Source organism: Phyllostomus hastatus, unplaced genomic scaffold, assembly GCF_019186645.2.
Source record: "Phyllostomus hastatus isolate PE091 unplaced genomic scaffold, TTU_PhHast_1.1 phas_scaffold_200, whole genome shotgun sequence".
In the NCBI taxonomy this organism is placed as follows: domain Eukaryota; kingdom Metazoa; phylum Chordata; class Mammalia; order Chiroptera; family Phyllostomidae; genus Phyllostomus; species Phyllostomus hastatus.
Genome location: NW_025334016.1, coordinates 13159525 through 13181928, shown reverse-complemented (window position 1 = coordinate 13181928; position 22404 = coordinate 13159525). Strand labels below are relative to the sequence as shown.

Sequence of the window (22404 nt, the reverse complement as noted above, 5' to 3'; positions counted from 1 at the left end):
CATTCAAAAACAGTCAAATTCATGGAGAATGAATAACATGGTATTAAAAAATGATGGGGTGACAATGATATCAAGGTAGAAATCAAAAAGGATCTGAAAACAAATGAAAATGAACACACAACAGTCCAAAACCTATAGGACACAGTGAAGACAGTCCTAAGAGAGAAGTTCACAGAAATACAGGCCTACCTAAAGAAGAGAAAGATTTCAAATTAACAACGTAAACCAATGTGTAAAAGAACCGGAGGAACAACAACAAAGCCCAAAGAAGTAGAATGAAGGAAATAATCAAGACGAGAGCAGAATTAAAAAAAAAATAGAGACTAAAAGAACAATTCTAAGGATCAATAAACCCAGGAGCTGGTTCTTTGAAAATATACTAAAAATTGACAAGCCTGTAACCAGATTCATCAAGAAAAAATGACAGATGACCCAAATAAATAAAATCAGAAATGAAAGAGGCAAAATTACAATCAATACCACAGAAATACTAAGGATTGTAAGAAATTACTATGAATGACTATATGCCAAGAAATCTGGAAACCTGGGTGAAATGTACAAATTTCTAGAAACATATAATCCTCCAAAACAGAGTCAAGAAGAAGCGAAAAACCTAAATAGACCAATAACAGCTACTGAATTGGAGCACTAATCAAAAACCTCCTAGCACACAAAAGCCCTTGCCAGATGGATTCACAGGAGAATTTTAAAAACATTTAGAGAAGAGATAACCCTGATACTTCTCAAACTATTCCAAAAATGACAAGACAGGGAAGACTCCCACACTCTTTTTATGAGGCCCCTTTTTTTTTAGATTAGCTTAGATCCAATCAGTTTATTTGGTTCCATTGTTAAGACTGTCGATCCTTGACAATACTTTAAAATATAGGCTGTTTTTTAATATCTTTCACTGATTATGCTATTACAGTTGTCCCATTTTTTTCTCCCCTTTATTCCTCTCCACTCTACACCACTACTACCATCAGCATTCCCCTACCTTAGTTCATGTCCATGGGTTATACATGTTAAGTTCTTTGGCTTCTGCGTTCCTATACTATTCTTAACCGCCCCTGTCTATTTTGTAGACCATTTATGCTTCTTATTCCCTATACCTTTCTTCCCAATTCTCCCCCTCCCCACTGAAAACCCTCCATGTGATCTCCATTTCAGTGATTCTGTTCCTGTTCCAGTTGTTTGCTACTTTGTTTTTTTGTGGGTTTTTTTTTTGAGGTTACGTTAATAGTTGTAAGTTTGTTGACATTTTACTGCTCATATTTTTTATCTTCTTCATTTTCTTAGATAAGTCCCTTTAACATTTCATATAATAAGGGCTTGGTGATGATGAACTCGTTTAACTTGACCTTATCTGAGAAGCACTTTATCTGCCCTTCCATTGTAAATGAGAGCTTTGCTGGAGAAAGTAATCTTGGATACAGGTCCTTGCCTTTCAAGACTTTGAATACTTCTTTCCAGTCCCTTCTTGCCTGTAAGATTTCTTTTGAGAAATCAGCTAATAGTCTTATGGGAACTCCTTTGTAGATAACTGTCTCCTTTTCTCTTGCTGCTTTTAAGATTCTCTCCATATCTTACATCTTGGGTAATGTAATTCTGATGTGCCTTGATGTATGATTCCTTGGGTCCAACTTCTTTGGGACCCTGAGCTTCCTGGACTTCCCGGAAGTCTATTCCTTTCCAGATTGGGGAAATTCTCCTTCATTATGTTTTCAAATGAGTTTTCAATTTCTTGCTCTTCCTTTTCTCCTTCTGATGCCCCTATGATTTGGATGTTGGAGTGTTTAAAGTTGTCCCGGAAATCCTAAGCCCCTCATCATATTGTTTTAATTCTTGTTTCTTCATTCTGTTCCAGTTGAATGTTTATTTCTTCCTTCTGGTCCAAACTGTTGATTTGAGTCCTGTTTTCCTTCCCATCACTGTTGATTCCCTGCACATTTTCCTTTATTTCACTTGTTATTGCCCTCATTTTCCCTCAATTTTGCAACCATACTCAACCAATGCTGTGAGCATCCTGATTACCAGTGTTTTGAACTCTGCATCTGATAGGTTGGCTATCTCTTTGTCGCTTCATTCTACTTTTGGAGCTTTGATATGTTCTTTCATTTGGGCCATTTTTTTTGTCTTGGTGTGCCTGTTTTGTAGTAAGGGGTGGAGCCTTAGGGATTTGCCAGGGCAAGGCAACCCATATTGCTATGTTGTGGTGCTGTATGTGGGGGAGGGGTCTGAGCAGGAACAATTCTGCTTGCTCAGCTCTTGTCCAGCTTTCAGTCAGTTCCTCCACTACCCACAGGCAAATTGAGCCCTTCTGGTGCTGATTCCTGGGTGGATGGGTTTGTGTATATTCTAGGACCCTGTGGGTCTCTCCAATTAACTCTCCTGTGAGGCCAGGAGTTTCTCCCACTGCCACAACCCCTATAGGTTTCTTCAGACAGAGGTTTGAGGCTTTATTTCCCTGCACTGGAACCCTGGGTTTAACAGTCTGTCTCACTCCCCAGTTGTTCCTCCCAGTATATCTGCATGCAAATGTGGGACCGCCCACTCTACCAGGTGCCACCTCATCCAATCTGCCAGCCAGTGCCTTGCTGCAACTCCTCTCCACCCAAGCTACCTGTCTCCATCCCTCCTACAGCTCTGAATGAATGTTTCTTCTTTAACTCCTTGGTTGTCAGACTTTCATACAGTTTGATTTTCTGGCAGTTCTGGTTGCTTTTTTTGTTTTTAAATTTGTTGTTGCCCTTCCTTTGGTTGTGTAAGGAGGGAGAGTGTATCTACCTATGCCTCCATCTTGGCAGGAAGTACCGAGGCCAGTATTATCCTAATTCCAAGACCAGATAAAGACCAAACAAAGGCAGAAAAATATAGGCCTATATGGCTGATGAACATAGATGCTAAAAACAACAACAAAATATTGACAAACCAGATCCACCAATACAATGAAAAGATCATAGACTATGATCAAGTAGAAATAATCCCAGGGATGCAAAGATGGTACACTATATGCAAATCAATAAATGTAATACAGCACATAGACAAATGAAAGACAAAAATCACATGATCCTATCAATAGATGTAGAAAAACCTTCTGATAAGGTACAGTACCCATTTATGATAAAAAACAATCAGCAAAGTGGGAGTAGAGGGAGCATATCTAGACATAATAAAGGCTATATATGAGAAACCTCAATCAACATCATAAAACACCAGGCAAAAAACTAAAAGCTTTCCCACTAAAATCAGGAACAAGATAAGTGTGTCCACTTTCAACACTTCTATTCAACATGGTATTGAAAGTTCTAGCCACCACAATCACACAAGAAAAAGAAATAAAAGGCATTCAAATTGGAATGGAGGAAGTAAATCTGTCACTTTGTGTGGATGACACGATAGTGTACATAGAAAACTACATAGACTCCACCAAAAAACCACTCAACATAACAAATCAATTTGGCAAAATGGCGGGATACAAAGTCAACATTCAGAAATTGAAGGCATTTTGTACACCAATAATGAAATATCAGAAACAGAAATTAGTAAAGAAATCACATTTACTACAGCAACCAGAAAAATAAAATACGTAGGAATAAACCTAACCAAGGAGGTAAAAGACCTGTATGCAAAAAACTACACAACACTGAGCAAAGAAATTAAGGAAGACACAAATAAATGGAAGCATATACTGTGTTCATAGATTGGAAGAATGCATCAAAATATCCATACTACCCAAAGCAATTTATAGATTCCATGCAATCCCTGTTAAAATACCAATGACATATTTCACAGCTATAGAACAAACATTTTAAACATTTCTAAGGAACCATAAATCCTGAATATCCTCAGTAATCTTGAGAAAAAAGAACAAAGTAGGAGGGATCACAATACCTGATGTCAAACTATATTACAAGGACACTATAATCAAAGCAGTCTGGTACTGACATGAGAACGAACACATACCAATGGAATGGAATAGAGAGTTTAGAAATAAACCCATGTCTATACAGTCAATTAATATTTGACAAAGGGGGCTGGAACAAAAAATGGAGTAAAAATGGCCTCTTTAATAAATGGTGTTGAAAGATCTGGACAGCTACATGCAAAAAAAAATTAAAAACTCAACCACCAACTTATACCATACGCCAAAATAAACTGAAGATGGATAAAAGACTTAAACAAAATTCATACCATAAAAGTCCTAGAGGAAAACATAGGCAGGAAAATTCAAGTATCCCATGCAGAAATATTTTCACGAATACATGCCCTAGAGCAAGGGATATAAAGGAAAGAATAAACAAATGGGACTACATTAAACTAAAAAGCTTCTGTATGGCTAATAAAAACATCAACAAAATGGAAAGGGAACCAACCATATGGGAAAACGTATTTGCCAACTATACCTCAGACAAGGGTTTGATCTCCAAATTATATAAAGAACTCACATGACTCCACACCAGGAAGACAAACAATCCAATTAAAAAATGGACAAAGGACCTGAAGAGACACTTTTCCAAGGAGGACATACAGAGGGCACTTAGACATGTGAAAAAAATGCTCAACATCACTAGCCCTTAGAGAGAAGCAAATTAAAACCACAATGAAATACCACTCCACGCTGACCAGAATGGCCATCATTAATAAGTCAACAAAAACAAGTGCTGGCGAGGTTGTGGAGAAAAGGGAACCCTAGTGGGAATTGGTGGGAGTGCAGACTGGTGCAGCTACTGTGGAAAACAGTATGGAATTTCCTCAAAAAACCTAAAGATGGAACTGCCTTTCAATACAGTAATCCCACTGCTGGGACTATACCCGAAGAATCCAGAATTACCAATTCAAAAGAACCTATGCACACCAATGTTCATAGCACCATTATTTACAGTAGCTAAATGCTGGATACAGCCTAAGTTCCCATCAGTAAATAAGTGGATTAAGAAACTGTGGTACATTTATACAATGCAATACTATGCAGCAGGAAGAAAGGAACTTCTACCCTTCTAGACAGCATGGATGGAACTAGAGAGCATTATGCTAAGTGAAATAATCCAGGTGGTGAAAGACAAATACCATATGATCTCACTATGAGTGGAACCTAATGAACAGAACAAACAAATGAGCAAACCAGAACTGGAGACTTGGAGATAAAGAACAAACTGACAGTTACTATAGGGGAGGGGGAAGGGGATAAAAGGGGAATGAAGGGCAAGTGGGAAGCAAAGGAACACAGAGAACTCCTAGGCACGGACAATGGGGGGGAATGATTGGGAGTGGGGTAGGTGAGAGCAATAAGGGAAAAAGCGGGACATCTATAACTGAGAAAGAAAAGAAAACAGGAAAGGAAAGGAAGAAAAAAGAAAAGAATAGAAAAGAGAGAAGAGAAGAGAAGAGAAGAGAAGAGAAGAGAAGAGAAGAGAAGAGAAGGAAAAACGAAAAGAAAAGGAAAAAAGAAAAGACAAGACAAGAAAGAGGAGGAGAGGGGGAGGGAAGAAAAAATATACAAAGTTAAAAAAAACATCATTTATACTGAAGTAGTGTCATTGATACATAAAAACAAATCTTGATAAAGAAATAAAAGTGTGACTTCCAGCCAAGATGGAGGCATAGGTAGATACACTGTGCTTCCTCATACAACCAAGATAGGGACAACAACAATTTAGAAATAGAATAACAACCAGAACTGATAGAAAATTGAACTGTATGGAAGTTCGACAACCAAGGAGTTAAAATAGACACACTCATCCAGACTGGTAGGAAGGGCGGAGTCTAGAAGCTGGATGGAGAGGGGTCACGTGGCACAAGCACAAAGAGCATTGGGACCAGGTGTGTAAGAGTGTAGCGGGCATACCCTGGGCGTGTAAGCAGCAGCTGGCAAACCCTGGCCATGGGGTGGCAACCGGCAGACCCAGCGAGGCAGCGATTGTGAAGCAAGGCACTGCGCCCAACCCAGGATTCCAGTGCTGGGAAACAGAGCCTTGGGTCACTGATTGAAAACACCCATGGGGGTTAAGGCACAGGGAGAGACTCTCCGCCTCACGGGAGAGGTTGTTGGAAAGCCCCATGGGGTGCACAAGCCCACCCACATGGGAATCAGCACCAGAAGAGCCCAGTTTGCTTGGGGGAAGTGGCAAAAGGGACTGAAATTGGCAGAGAGTGGAGCAAGTGCCATTGTTCCCTCTCAGACCGTGTCCCCACATACAGCATCACAACCCAGTGGCTGGGGTGCCCCGCCCTGGTGAACACCTAAGGCTCTGTCCCTCATATGTAACAGGTGTGACCAGACCCCCCCCCCAAGAAAAAAGATATGGCTCAAACAGAAGAACAAATGAAAGCCCCAGAACCCATCCTTTTAAGCAACCGAGAGATAGCCAACCTAAAAGATGCACAGTTGAAAACACTGGTGATCAGGATGCTCACAGAATTGGTTGATTTTGGTCACAAATTAAATGAAAAAATGAAGGCTACAATAAGTGAAATGAAGAAAAATACACAGGGAACCAATAGTGATGGAAAGAAAGCTGGGTCTCACATCAATGGAGTGGACCAGAAGGAAGAAAGAAACAATAACACAGAAAAGAATGAAGAAATAAGAATTCAAAAAAATGAGGAGTGGCTTAGGATCCTCTGGGACACCTTTAAACATTCCGACATCCCAATTATAAGGGTACCGGAAGGAGAAGAGGAAGAGCAACAAGTGGAAAACTTATTTGAACAAATAATAAAGGAGAACTCCCCTAATCTGGCAAAGGAAATAGACTTCCAGGAAGTCCAGGAAGCTCAGAGAGTCCCAAAGAAGTTGGACCCAAGGAGGAACACACCAAGGCACATCATAATTACATTAGCCAAGGTAAAAATGAAGGAGAGAATCCTAGAAGCAGCAAGAGATAAGGAGACAGTAACCTACAAAGGAGTTCCCATCAGACTGTCAGCTGATTTCTCAAAAGAGACCTTGCAGGCAAGAAGGGGCTGGAATTATTCCAAGTCATGAAAGGCAAGGACCTACATCCAAGATGACTCTATCCAACAAAGCTTTCATTTAGAATGGAAGGGCAGAGAAAGTGCTCCCCAGATAAGGTCAAGTTAAAGGAATTCATCATCACCAAGCCCTTATTATATGAAATGTTAAAGGGGCTTCTCCAAGAAAAAAAAGATAAAAAATGTATACAGTAAAATGACAGCAAGCTCACAGTTATTAACAACCACACCTAAAACAAAAACAAACTAAGCAAACAACTAGAACAGGAACAGAACCATAGAAATGGAGAACACATGGAGGGTTATCAACAGGGGAGTGGGAGGAGGAGAGAGGGGTAAAAGGTATGGAGAATAAGTAGCATAGATGGTAGGTAGAAAATAGACAGGGGAAGGGCAAGAATAGTATGGGGAATGTAGAAACTAAAGAACTTATGACACATGGACATGAACTGGAGGGGGCGAATGTGGGTGAGGGAGGGTGTGCAGGGTGGAGGGGCATGGGAGTAATGGAACAGCTGTAATAGCATAATCAATAAAATATTTTAAAAAGAGAATTGCTTATTTAATAAGGCACTAAATAACAAGATACAGGTCCAATAGCTCTTAATTTTGAAGTAGTGATGATTGTAAAATAAACTTGAGATATGCAATAACAACCAACACAATTTATAGTTCCATTAGCACCTCTAAAGAACATCAGACTTGGAATCAAGGGGGGAAATAATTGAACCAGTTAATTGTTTCCCCTGACAGAGCTATAGAATTGAAAAGCAGGCACAAGACCCTTCTTTTCAGTGAGACTGAAGATTTGCAAAATGGATTGCAGCCCAATGCTTTTAGCATGTCTATGTAAAGTTGGCTGTGCCAGCCAAATTACTATCAAGTATCAGTAGAGTGGGGCAGGAGGGAACCTAATGATATCTGTTCACCAAGGCAAAGCAAGTTGGGAAGGAGAATGAGAAAATGACACCAAAGTGAGAAAGCACTAAGACATCTAAGGGTATGGCATGCTTTCCCTGTCCCCAACCCATCAGTAAAGGTGATTTGAACAGACTAGCATGGTAAGTCTGGGGCCAGAATCGGAGAGATATTTTCCCCATAACTTCTCCATTGACTATCCCCTCTGTCAGATACCCATCCCCAAGATTGATATTCAAAATATTTGATGAGTGGTAACAAATCAGAAATGTTATCAGCCACAGTACTAGAATATAGCCCTAGATGTCTCCTGCTGCGACAGACATAACTTGTTTCAGTGGCTAGATTGTGGGGAGGTCCCAGAGGTCCTAGAGGCAAGATTAAGACAGTGTTTCTTCATCAAGTGGTATAGAGGATATGAATGAAAGATTGAGCATGTCATTAATGCTTGCATGCATGGTACATCTCACTGATTTCACAGGTGGGAATTTCTCCTCTTAACAGAAGATAAAGACCAAAAGAGATTTCAGCATGCCACTCCAAGCAATTTTTTCAAATATACACTCTAGAAAACTGCCTAACTATGAAGGTGGGGCTATTTTTGGGTGAAAATCCTGATCACCACCTTTCCGTCATCTAGGAAGAAGGAAAGAAAGCAAGGAACCTGAGATATGGATCAAAAGGTATTGGTCCATATCTGAACACAGGGGCCTGTTTGTCAAGTAGAGGTCTCTCTCCTTGGACTGGGCACCACCCAAGGATCCTCTTTCTACAGACTCATCTATCAATTCACACCTAAATTAACTCAATTCCTCTTCACCTGAAGTGAACGTCACCAACAGAGAAGGAAATTGGATAATCTAAACCAGGGGTGTCAAACTCATTTTCACCAGGGGCCACATCGGCCTAACAGTTGCCTTCACGGGGCTGAAATAATTTTAGGACTGTATAAATGTATCTATTCCTTAACTAGGGGCAAGGAGCTCAGCACTGCCACCAGGTAGAAACAAGGTGCCGGGCTAGATAAAACAAGGTGGAGGGGTGGATTTGGCCTGCGGGCCTTGTGTTTGCCACCTGTGATCTAGACCCTGAGGCACAGCCTTTACTAGGCAGGAAAAAAACATCCCTGGACCATGCATGGGGCTTCGTGAGCAATATGAGGGGAAGTAAGCCATTTTAACAACAAATACCAATTTTTTATTATATTTCTAAACAAATATTACAATAATTTCTTCTCTTTCATAAAAACATAAATATTTGTAACATACTTTTGGGAAAAGACAAAGGGTAAAAATGAAGAAAAGTGATCAAAACACAAATACTAGGACAAAATAAACATAGCCTAGTTACATGCCAACTTGGCCCTAGTAGCTGCTGCCAGAGTCAGGCCCTCAGTTTCATTAGCAGGAATTGAAAATCTCCTCCAGATTCCACATGTTCAAGGGGGGGATTTTGGTGACTTCAAAGAAGAGCCTGCAAAATGAAGAGGTGTCTGCTCAGTGTAAAATAGGCCAAAGCCAGCAGGCTTCATGGAATAAATGGAACATAAGGCCCTTGGTTCCCTATCTTGCTTTAACCCTGAAACAGAAAGTAAGATTAAAAACCATCTTAATCTTTCTTTTCCCTTAAGTGAAGCTAGTCTGTGCCTCCCCATGACTGAATACAAACCCATCCTCAGCTAGGGCTTGGTACTTGCCGGTGAGAATACTTGGAATGCACAGCCTTGAGCCTATTATCACAAGAACGCAAAGTCAGCAATACATTCAGCTTCTTGACCAAGGGATGAAGATCAGAAGTCTTGTAGCCACTGTAATACTCCAGGGTAGGAGCCTGGAAGAAGCAACATAAATAGTAACTTTTACAAAAGGAAACAGACCCTTCCTCTGTGTCTACTATCCCAAATCCAAACTTCCTATCCATAGTATAGAAAGGGAAGAGAGTCAAACATATCAAAGATTCATATATCACAGACACTAACCAATTATTATAGGAGAATAGTTTCTAGTCACAAACTAGTAGTATGGGTATATCTGTATGTACCTGTTGGATATTAGCCCTGGCCATAGATATTCAGGTAAGCTGAAATCTGCCACCGAAGAAGCCAAGGAACAGGGCTGACTTTATAATTTACTCACTCTCAGTTCAAGAGCCAATGTCCAGGCAAACCTCAGAACAAACAAGGTCCCACCTCAACAGCCAACAGGAATTTAAGGCTGTTCCTCCTCTCTGGTTCTACCAGTTATCATTCCATACATTCATTTTCTCATTTAATTTTAGGATGCCTATTATGTGGTAGAAGCAAAATAGCAGAGTATTTAACAGCAAAGGTTCTGGAGGCAATCTACTTGGGTTTAAATCCCAGTTTAACTCATAGCATGGTCTTGAACTGGTCATTTAACCTTTTGGTCCCTCAGTTTTCCAATCTGCCAAATGGGGATATTACGATAATTACATTATAAGATTAAATGAGTTAATATATACAAAGCTCATGGAACACAGTCTAGCACATACTAAGTGCCCACATAATGCTAGCTAGGATTAATAATACTACCAAGTCCTATATAGGATGCTGAGAATATAAAGATGAGTAAAGCTCCTGTACTTGAGGACTTTGTAGTTTAATGAGGGAGACAGACATGCACACAGAAAATTACAAAATGAGTCAGAAGTCCTATTATGGAAGTGAGCATGGGGCACTGGAGGCAGAGGGCATCAAGACCCATGAATTTTGGCCAGGATAGTCACAGAAAGCTTCATAGAAGGAACAACTAGAATAAGTGTTGAAAGTCAAGTGGCAGCTCCACAGGTAGAAAAAGGAAGATTTATTCTATAATGCAGTGATTTTCTAAAAGTATCATAAATTATTTTCCCAAATACCCTTTTAAAAAATATCTTACCTGGAAGCCCAAACATCTTACCTGGAATTGGGAGTGAGGCTTAAGAAGCCCACCAATTTGAATCCATTTATTTTATAACGGCCTCTGACACTTCTACAGGAATCCCAGGGCTCTACTGAATACTGTTTGAAAACCACTGCCATGGGCAGTCATTGGCATGCTGAGCAGGGGAGTAACATGCACTAACACATTATATTTGATGTGTTAAATAAGATTAATGGTCCCACTGTCATTGCATCAGTTCAGGCCCCAATGCTTCACCTTGACTATTACAAAAACTTACTGGCCAATGTTGCCACTTTTACACTATCATCTAGTATACCTTCCATACTGCTATACCAGTTTTTCCAAAACACACATGTAAGGGTATATCATGCTTCTGCCTAAAAACTTCCAGTGCCTTAGTATAAAATGGGTCTCTCAGCATGACATCAAAGGTCTCTTACAATCTGACCACATCCTGCAATTCTGGCCTCATGTTTCACCATTACCTATTCATATAGCCTCTGCACTATCCATAAGAAATGTCTTATTTACCCCCAATACATCACATTCTTTTACTATTACCTCCACATCTCTTCAATTATTATTCCCACCAGTAGTGGCTCTGGGATTTCTAAGTTGAAAGGTTTATGAGTGGTTGGGAAGAGTATTCTCATTTGCAAGCACACTCTTTCCACTTGGATTGGATGTTACACATAAGTAAAAATTAATAATTTTCTAAAGTTGCTTTCCATAATTTTTCATGAAATTGAGAAAGCAGCAAATATGAGTTTTATTGTACTAGGGAAAGAGACTCTGGGGGCTTTCCTCTTCAGAGAAGAATATATAGTATACCTGTAAGTTCCCTGATATACACATGGACAGATGCTTTCACTACTCCATTCTCTGGGTCAGTGCTTTTCAAACCCTGTTCCAACAAGCTCCCTCAGAGGGTAACCTGGCTGAAGGGACTGCAAGGGAAAGAGGTGGATTGGGGTCAGATAGGAAGTAGGGCTACCCCACCCCTGCTGCAACCAAAATAATTTCATATTAGTCTGTTTTGTAATATCAGACTTCAGGTAAGCTTTCTTTGGAACAAAGGGTATTGTGACTAAGAAAAGTGGAATTAAATACTGCAAAAAATTGCTGTGGAAGCCCTTTAGACAGCCAAGATCCTAAGAAGTCAAGATGTTAAACATTTAATCACTGTGGGTTCACAGCAGTTTTGATACCGAATCTTCCATAGCCTAAATTTACACCTTCCTCCTGAGCTGATCCTGTGCTTCTGAATCCCTACCCTGTATCCCTAGGCAAGTGTTTACCAAGTGTCCGAGATTCTTCATGTAGAGGGCCAGGAGGAAGGAACCAGCAGCTAGCTTGGAAGCCCTTTCCTGGATATAGTCATATTCCTGTAGGGTCATCTCACAGATGAAGCGGGATAGCAGCAATGTATTCATGTTGACATGGAAACACTAAAGGGAGCAAGAAAACCAGTTCAGCAAGCAACTCAGAAAACCAGCACCAAGCAGAAGACCCCCTGCACCCACTCTCTCCAGTTACCTTACCTCAAGCCTAAATGTCTCTCTGGCTAAACAATGGCTCTCCTACCATCATGATTCACACTGAGACACCCACCCCTAAAAGCACAGAATCTTAAGGGGGGTGGATTCTGAAATCAGCAGTGGAATTCACCACTTATAGGGATTTTTAACCAAATTACCAAGTGTGACTGTGGTATTGTCACATCTACTCTTTCTGTAGATGTCATCCTTTCAAGAGCCAAAGCCCTCTAACTGTAACTTTGCACCTGGTTTTACCCTGAGGTATTTCATGCTTCAAAAGAATTCCTTCCCCTTTCTTGTTTGTGTCTTTAAAAACATTATAACCTATAACACACACACACACACACACACACAGAGAAAAAGTACACAACACCCATATGTAGAATACAATCAATAATTATAAAGTGACTTCCCCTGTAACCAATACTCAGGTAAAGGAAGAAAAGTTTACCAGCATCTCCCCCAAACTCTTCACATGTCCCTTCCTGATTTTCTTTTAACTTAATTGAAATAATAAATATAATTATTTATATTAAACTAATATTCAGTTCAGTTTTTGGAAAACTTTAAATATGTTTGAAGCACTTAGCTATAGGAATCTACTGTTTCAACTACAAACATTATAAAATCTAACTATTATTTCCAATAACAATATAACATTCTAATTGACATGTCCTATAAGTAGAAAATATGCAACAGATATCAAATATTTACATTAAAATAATGCAAAATATTTCAGTGTTTGGTGTTTTTGTCACATGTAAAAATGATATTTTAGGTTAAATAAAAATATTATTAAATTTTTTAAAAAAGAATCTTCTCTCCCTCTCTTACTTTGCCCTTGTCTCAAAACTTTATAGGCACATTGTGAAAGCCTCCAATTTTCTTCCTCTTATACTTCATAAAGATTGCCAGTCTAGGAGGGTGGATTGAAGAGGAAATTTCTCTGTCCCCAGTTGTCCCTTTCCCTATCCCTACTACTCAGGCAGGCACTCTGGCTATGGAGGAGACAAACCCAGCAGGGAAAATGGAGATGTGACTCCTCTCTCTTACCACAGAATATCTGCGCAGAAAATGATAGGCGACAGGAATGTTGATATCAAATTCGAGGGTTTTCAGGATGCTGATTTCCATGGCAAGCATCTCATCTCGCTGATAAGCATCATTACAGATGTATAAGAACTCATCCAGACCAGGTGGGCAGGACTCCTACAGGTGGAGAGGAGAGGCAGTCACAGCCAGACCAAGATAGCCCACTTCCCTCTGCTTGGACATGAAAGGCAGAGAGGGAGGGGGGAAGCATAGTAGGCAATAACATTTCTTGGAATAAACCTTCAGGTCAGCTCTGAGAGCCAACTTCTGGTTGATTTGAGTGACCCATCTAAAAAACAAAATGAGAGAAACAGGAGAGATCTGCCTCAAAACTGCACCACTGGAGAAATGATGGGGCCTCTAGGGATGGATTCTTACAGTGTTGGAAGCACATAATATGGCACAAAGACTGGGATCACTGATTTATCTTCTAATGGGTATGAGGCAGGAATGGGGCATCTAAGGCCTGCTCTAAGGGAAGGAAAGAGACCACAAAAATGGGAACTAGAGATAGAAAATAAGTCCTCACTATGTGTCCTAGTCTAAGGAAAAAAAAATAAGAATGCTTAGGATAGTGCTGCACTGGGGTAACAGGCAGTGAGAGAGAAGCAGGCAGGCACAGAGGGAGCCTCAGCCAAGATTGAGGAATACAGAGAGTGGGAAGATGTGCATGATGGCTAGACTGGGAAGATCTAGACCAACCCAATGGTGAGAAGTACCCTATCTGGGAGCACCTTCTCATGTCCAGGCCTCTGCAGACTGAACCTTGGTTTTGGGGAGCAGACTGGGAGGCAGAAAGACCACTGTACCCTTTCTCTAGATGTATCTGCCTACCAACCCCACCCTTGCTCCTAAACTTTTCTGTCTAGTTTCAGATCACAAACTGGACCAACCCTCTGTTTTTTTCGACAATTGATACCCAGAGAGAAAAAGTAACTCAACAACCTAGTGGTAAGACCAGGGCAAGAAACTCTCCCTTTCATTGCTCTACTCACTGGCTCCTTCCTTTCTTTTCTTATACCGTCTCTACACCTCCCCATGTGAAAGTCTTTCTGTACTCAACCCTGTGAGGGGAAGATACCCCTTTTCCAGAACACTTAGTGTAGGCCCTTCATTCTGGCAACCAAAAAAGGCATGTTCCTGGTTCCAAGATTTGCTGAGTAGTGCCCTCTCCTACTCTCCTCCTCCCTCCTGCTCTCTAGGGACCCCAGCTGCTTTTTTAACACCCTTGAGGCTGAGGCATAAAGTACTTGCTCAAAACATAAAAAAAGGCCCTACGTAGGGAAAGGGAGAAGAGGAAGGGAAGGTAGTAGATAGAGAGGGAAGAAGAAGGAAGGAGAGGGAAGGGAAACAAGGAAATGAACCAGGGAGTGACTGAGTGGGTAGTGCAGGAAATGAGCAAGAAAGCAAGGGAAAGCATGAGGGAAGTGGAAGGGAAAGAGGGTCAAAGGAGGCTAGGGAGAAAGGGAGGGAAGGACAATGGAAGGGGGCAAGTGAGAGTAGGTGGGAGGAAATAAGCAAGGAAGCAAGCAAGAGGGGGCTATCAGAGACAGAGCAAAGAGTAAGCAAGAAGGAGGGGGAGCAAGGGATCAACAGGGTAGGGAACAAAGTGAGCCATAGAGGGAAACAATGAGGGAGAGAGCAAGGGAGGGAGAGGGAAGAGTGAGAGAGAGCAAGGGAAGTAGGAGAATAGGGAGTGAGGGTTCTCCACAGGAAAGGAAGGGGCAAAAGAGAAGGGGAGAGAAGGAATTAGCAGAAAAGAGGAGGAAGGAGCCAGAGAAAGGGGAAGCCAAAGAGGGGGAGGGAGCAAGGCACAAGAGAAGCAAGGTGGGGGAGGAAGGGGCAAACAAGAGAGAGAGGGGGAGAGGGAGGCCTGAAGGGGAGAAAGTTAGCAAAGAAAGGGGGGAAGGAAGGGAGGGGCAGTTGATGGGAGGGAGTAGCATAGAGTGTGACTGAGTGAAGGAAGAAGTGAGAGTGGGAAGGTGTCAGGGAAGGAGTCACAGGAATGAGGGATGTAACAAAAATGGGAGGAAGAGAGGGAGGAAAGAAACTAGTGAGCAAGGGAAGGATGGAGCAGGGAATGGAATAAGGGAGCAAGTGAGCAGTTAAGGGAGTGAGTAAGAGGGGAGCCAGAATGGGAAGGAAAACGCCATAGAGGGAGGGAGTCCAGTATAGACTGACTGAGTACACAAAGTAGGGATGGAGGGATCAAGGGATGGATTAATAGGAAGCTGGAGAAAAATTGCTCGAGAGTGAAGGCGTAAGTGAAGTGAGGGCAGAAGTGAAGTGAGGGAAAGGGCAGCAAGAGAGGGAGGGGAAGAAGGATGGAAATGTGGAGCAAAGGAGAGAGGGTTGGGGAAAGGGAGGTAGGTACTGCCAGATGTAGGTGAGGGGTGAATGAGCAAAGGAAGGAGGAAGTGGACAGAACACAGAAACAATCCCACAGTTCTAAAGTTCTTTGAATCCAATAAAAGTGGCTATTACCTCTCTGCTCCTAAACCCTAAGCCAATACAACTAGCTAATCTGAAGGAAAAATGGGAGTTGAACAAGATCATTTAGCAACTAAAGAAGAGGAAAGAATCAGAAAAATTAGATGGATTATGGCTAAGAAGGAAAGTCAGGCTACTTGCTTTTATACTGCCACTTCAAAAATGACATTTCACCTGGACTCACTACCAGGTCATTTTCTCTTAAATATCTCCAGTACCCAGGTTTGGAAATTCTTTCTTTTATATACAGTTCAAGATTCTACTAGATGGAGATGGAGTTGGTGGAAGGATAAAAGGGCTGGGGGCAAAGAATCTTAGACCAAAAGGAAGCTTTAAAAAGAACAAGCCATTGAATTAGGCACATGCTCACATACATGAATCTTAGAGAAAATGGAAGAATCTGGTTGATGCCAGAAAACAAATACAACACTACTGCCCCCCAACATCAGCTTTCCTCCTGGGGAAGACAGACAAAAAATTGGTAGAAATAATTATTTGTATACAGACTGAGGTACAAATATATGCAAACATATATGTGTGTGTAGATATGTATACATATACATGCATATAATGTATATACATACACATATATACATACTCATATACACATGCATAGGCATATGTATGTACATGACTTGGATTAGAAATCTCATTGATTAGTGTTCAGGTTCTATGGACTCAGGCTTACCTCAAATTTTGCTGCAATCATAAAAGCAGTAGAACCAAGGAGTTGGAGTTTGTCTTTCTTGCACATTACCTTCATAAGGTAGTGATCCACCAGCTTCACTGCCAAGTAGAGGGTCTCATGACTCACCTTAAAGGTAATCTGGAGGAATACACAAACAGGGCAAATATCTGCATATTGTCCAGCTTCAAAATCACATCCAGATAAATCTAACAACCTGGTCTGCAGCATTGAGGACAATAGAGCTTTCAAAACTAGCCAACTGAGTTTCTGCTCTGAGTGCTTGAACAACTTTAGGTAGGTGCCTGACTATATCTCCTGTGCCTTTGAGAACCCTGGTATTTTCTATCTCTACACTGAGGTAAGTGATCAGTCTTACAAATCAGAGAGAGAGGCTCTGCCTTCTCTATGAACACCTTGAGGGAACACATCCTCTCTCCTTGATCTCTAATACATACTTAGATTCTTGTTTTCCCCATTTGCTACTACCTTATACAGTGAATTCCCAAAAGAGATCATGTTTATTTAGCTCTGAAATACAGAGATGTGTTTGCTTACTTATTAGTTTATTCATTCATTACTATCTCTTCCCAACTAGTTAAGCCATTAGAATGTATAGATTTGTAACAAGTACCAATAGCACCATTTGGAAGTAAGCTGAGGGGCTGAAGAAGCCAGAATGAGATTAATGAATTAATAGCACAACCCTCCTTTCCTTCTTTTATCTATCCTTGTCTTGCCTTCACCAATTCCAAGAAACAATCTCCTATAAAAGTAGTCCCAGAAGGTGGAGGGATTGAGCAAAAAAGAAAAAGAATCCATGGACATGACAATGGTGTGGTGAATGCTGAGGAGAGGGAGATATAAGAGGACAATGGTAATGGAAAAAAATACAATAAAGATTTTTTTTTAAGTAGCCCCACAGTACTGCTCGCCTATATGGCAGTTTTGTGAAAATTAGAAAAAAGGTACCTTCTCTGGGTGAATGCAGCCCTGAAGGCACACAATGCCTGTATATGAATTAGCAAAAGGTGACCCCATCTCAGGGCATAGTAACCCCACAGCCAGAATGCAGGGCTTGGCAAACAGCATAAGCTGGATTTCAGTACCTGCTTTTTCTTTGGCTGGAGGCAATCTATAGCCGAAGTTTACACTGTATGCATGGGTCCTACCCAATCCTGATACTTTTCCCTCAGAACCCCTTAGGTTCTTAAGAGTATGAAGAAGAATCTAAGAGAAGAATAAAATCTAGAATCCCAACACATCAATCAATGCTTGAACCCTTTCTTTAATGTCTCTACTGAATAGTTGTTCAGTTCCTGTCATAAAACCTCCAAATACAGCTTGATCTCACCTTGAGTAGTTTTAACAGAAAAGTTTTCCTTATGTTGAGTAGTAATCACCCTCCCTGAAAGTTTCACATGTGTCATTGGGACTCCTTTGTATTGGCTACTCTTACTGGCTGGAACCTAGCTGACCACAATGTATGTAGGTCAATAAAAAGCTTTGGAGAAATGGATATTAGCATACATGAATAATTATCAGAAGAAGGTTGAAAATATTGGTTCATCAATAGATACATTAAGTTTCTGAATAACAAAAACACTAATAAGCTGTTCCTGTTGTTCCTGGATTATGGCCTTGGATACTCTCAGAAATCTGCCTTCATTAGTTTCCTATTGTTGCTGTAATAAAGTATTACATGCTAGTGGCTAAAGACAATACAAATTTATTATCTCACAGATCTGGAGTTCAGAAGTTCAAAATAAGACTCACTGGACTAAAAAAAATCAAGGTGTTAGTAGGGATGTGTTTCATTGTGGAAGTTCTAAAGAAGAGTCCTTTTTCTAGCTTCTAGAAGATTCTTGCACTCCTTGGTTTGGGGTCCCTTCCATCTTCAAAGACAACAACGGCCAGCCAAGTCTTTCTCACATTACATCACTTTCTGACTCCCTCTGCTACATTTGAGGATTCCTGTGATTACATTGGGCCCACTTGCATAATCCAGGGTAATTAACTTGTCTTTTTTAATGTTTTATTGATAATATTATTACAGTTATCCCAATTTCCCCCCTTTGCCCCTCTATGCCCCATATTCCCATTCCCTCCAGCAATCCTGGCCCTTAGTTCATGTCCATGAATTATGCATGTCAATTCTTTGGCTTCTCCATTTCCTATACTATTCTTAACATCCCCCTGTCTAGTTTGTACCTACCAATTATGCTTTTTAAACCCTGCATTGTTTCCCCCATTTTTCCCCTTCCCTTCCCAGCTGATTACCCTCCAAATGGTCTCCATACTTATGATTCTGTTACTGTTCTGGTTGTTTGTTCAGTTGTTGTTGTTGTTTTTATAGATTCAATAGTTGATAGATATGTGTTTATTGCCATTTTATTGTTCATAGTTTTAGTCTTCTCCTTTTTCTTAAATAAGTCCCTTTAATATTTCATGTAATAACGGCTTGGTGATGATGAACTCCTTTAGCTTTACCTTGCCTGGGAGGCACTTTATCTACCCTTCCATTCCAAATAATAGCTTTGCTGGATAGACTAATCTTGGTTATAGGTCCTTGCTTTTCATCAATTTGAATACTTCTTGCCAGTTTCTTCTTGGCTGCAAAGCTTCTTTTGAGAAAGCAGCCAGAGGTCTTATAGGAACTCCTTTGTGGATAATTATCTGCTTTTCTCTTGCTGCTTTTAAGATTCTCTCTTTATCCTTAACCTTTGGCATTTTAATTATGATGCATTTTGGTGTGGTCCTCTTTGGGTTAAACTTGTGTGGGACACGCTGTGCTTCCTGGACTTGTATGTCTATTTCCTTTCCCAATTTAGGGGAGTTTTCTTTCATTATTTTTTCAAATAAGTTTTCAAGTTCTTGCTCTTCCTCTTCTCCTTCTGGCATCCCTATGATTCGGATGTTGGCACATTTGGAGATGTCCCAGAGTCTTTTTATACTATCCTCATTTTTTTTTAAATTCTTGTTTATTCTTTCTGTTCTGGTTGAATGTTTACTTCTTCCTTATGTTCCAAATCATTGATTTGAATGCCCACTTCTTTCCCTTCACTTGTTGGTTCCCTGTAGATTTCTCTTTATTTCACTTAATGTAAACTTCAGTTCTTCCTTTATATTGTTGCCATACTCAATGAATTCTTTGGGCATCTTGATCACCAGTATTTTGACTCTGCATCTGATAGGATGGCTATCTCTGTTTCATTTAGTTCTTTTTCTGGGGTTTTGTTCTGTTCTTTCATTTAGGCCATATTTCTTTGTCTCCTCAATTTGGCAGCTTCCCTGTGTTTTTTTCTATATGTTAGGTAGAGTCTAGATCTAAAAGTCTAGATTATTTTAACTAACAATAGAAGAAATAAACTAAAAGTATATGAATAATCACCTTTTACTTGATGGGAAATTAATAGATCAGATTAACCTAAGGGATTGGTTAACTAAATAATGACTATATCTATATAATACAATATTATACAACAGTATAAAAGAATGAAGTAGATCTATATTCAAAAGGAAAGATTACTAAGACTTATTCTTAAGAGAAAAGAGCAAGTCGTAGAGCAATGTACAAAGTATGACCTATGCATATAAGAAAAATATCATAAAACCCACACTCATTAAAAAGCTATATTTTATATGTGCATATATGTATGCATGTGTAGGCCTTTATGTATTACTCATATAATTTAAGATTTTTAAAGAAAGGATAGTCAAATATTAATAAAAGTGATAAGACACACAAAAAGATATCTAAAAGGATACACTCTAAACTACAGTTGCTACTCCTGAGGAATAAGAATAGAGGAAAAGGGTTGTTGATTTTATACAAACACATGCACACACACAAATATATATGAATACACACACATACTATAACATCTGTTCACTTTGTAGTTTTAAAAAGTGTATGGGGCAGAGGGGTTAAGGTGAGATGAAGGGGGTGAAGAATTGCCAGGAGGATTAACTAAACAACAATAATTATGGGTGGTTCCCACATTGCTCTCAGACTTTGATAAGTTAAGCAGAAAAAATAAATTAGCATATAAATTATATAAGAATTAAGCCAAAATTAATTGACATAATGATCTTTGTACCTATAGAGAATACATATTTTCTTCAAACATCAGTGAATCATTCATAAAAACCTATTATGTCTAAAGCCATGAATAAAACCTCATCAACTTAAGAAGAGCAAAAATCATCATTCAGGTCACATTCTTAATATACAATACAATAAATCTAAAAATTGGTAATAAAAGGAAAAAACAAATAACCAATGAAAAGCAAAGCACTTGAAAAAATGATAAGCACTATTCTTTTCTTAAATTTTATTTATTTTCAGAGAGAGAGGAAGGAAGGGAGAAAGAAGGAAAGAAACATCAATGTGTGGTTGCCTTTCATGCACCCCAAACCAGGGACCCAGCCTGCAACATAGGCATGTGCCCTGACTGGGAATTGAACCACCAACCCTTTGGTTCTCAGGATGGCTCTTAATCCACTGAGCCACACCAGCTAGGGAAGCACTATTCTTAAAACAAACAAACAAACAAAAAAAAAACCACCTGGGTCAAAAAGGAAGTAAAAATTGCAATTGCAGTTGATTGTGAAAAAAAGAAGATAATTACGACACTTTCTTTCAAAACTAATGGGATGTACTCAGAATTGGCTACTTAGGAGAAAATGTAAAGCTTTGGAGCTTTTATTATGATGTGAGAAATAATTAAAATAGGCTAACCAATCATTTCAAGAATCTAGAGAAAAACAACAAAATAAATCTAAATAAAAAATAAAGATGAAAGCAGATGTTAGTAAAATTTTTAAAAGAAACACATATACATTTATCCATGAGCTGGTTCTTTGACCACAAGACTGAACAAATATTTTGTGAGGAAAGAGAGTATGTAAATGCAACATTCTGAATGAGAAAAATAATTATAAAGGATAATAAAATAATACCATACACAATCTATGATAACTGAAAATATCCATGAAGTTATTTTTAGGAAAACATAAACTGCAAAAATGACTCAAGAAGACTAAAACCTTAGTATGTCAATGACCATCAACATTATTAGAAAAAGTTATTTAAGAAAGACACACATAAATAGCATCATGTATCAATGCGTTCATGAGAAAGTTATTCAAGGAAAATAAAATTCCTATGTTGCCCTGGCTGGTGTAGCTCAGTGGATTGAGCACCAGCCTACAAACCAAAGAATCATGGGTTCAATTCCCAGTCAGGGCCAGGGTTGCAGGCCAGGTGCCCAGTTGGGGGAGCACAAGAGGCAACCATACATTGATATTTCTCTCCCTCTCTCCTTCCATTCTACTCTCTATAAAAATAAATAAATAAAATCTTTAAAAAATAAATAAAATTAAAATCCTGCCTTAAACTTAGTACTGTTGAAAAACAAACTTCCTGATTATGTTAATAAGCTAGAGTAGTCCTGGTACCAAGCTTAACAAAAACAGCACCCTCTGCCCTGGCTGGTGTGGCTTAATGGATTCAGTGCCAGCCTACAAACCAAAGGGTCGCCAGTTCAATTCCCAGTCAGGGCACATGCAATGCACATGCCTGGGTTGCAGGATGGGTCCCCAGTGAGGGTTGTGCAAGAGGCAACCACACATGGATATTTCTCTCCATCTCTTTCTCCCTCCCTTCCCCTGTCTCTAAAAATAGATCAATAAAATCTTTTTTAAAAACATCACCCTCCATCACATTTGTATAAGAATTACATTTGTGAATATAGAAGCAAAAATCCTAAATAAAAGTATAAGCACATCAAATCTAAGAGTA

At 39.7% G+C, this 22404-nt stretch overlaps 1 protein-coding gene across 1 annotated transcript in view; it reads right to left on the bottom strand.

Annotated features, from left to right (window-relative positions):
• Nucleotides 1-9186: 9186 nt before the first annotated feature.
• The window catches only part of CCNB3 (cyclin B3), a 60195-nt gene continuing 46977 nt past the window's right edge, over nt 9187-22404 (bottom strand). The window contains exons 8-12 of the mRNA XM_045860606.1: nt 16605-16742; nt 13388-13543; nt 12095-12244; nt 9590-9723; nt 9187-9366 (exon numbers count right to left, since the gene is read on the bottom strand). Of these exons, the coding sequence (XP_045716562.1) occupies nt 9294-9366; nt 9590-9723; nt 12095-12244; nt 13388-13543; nt 16605-16742 (651 nt within the window). The 3' untranslated portion in view covers nt 9187-9293. The remainder of the gene's footprint in view (nt 9367-9589; nt 9724-12094; nt 12245-13387; nt 13544-16604; nt 16743-22404) is intronic.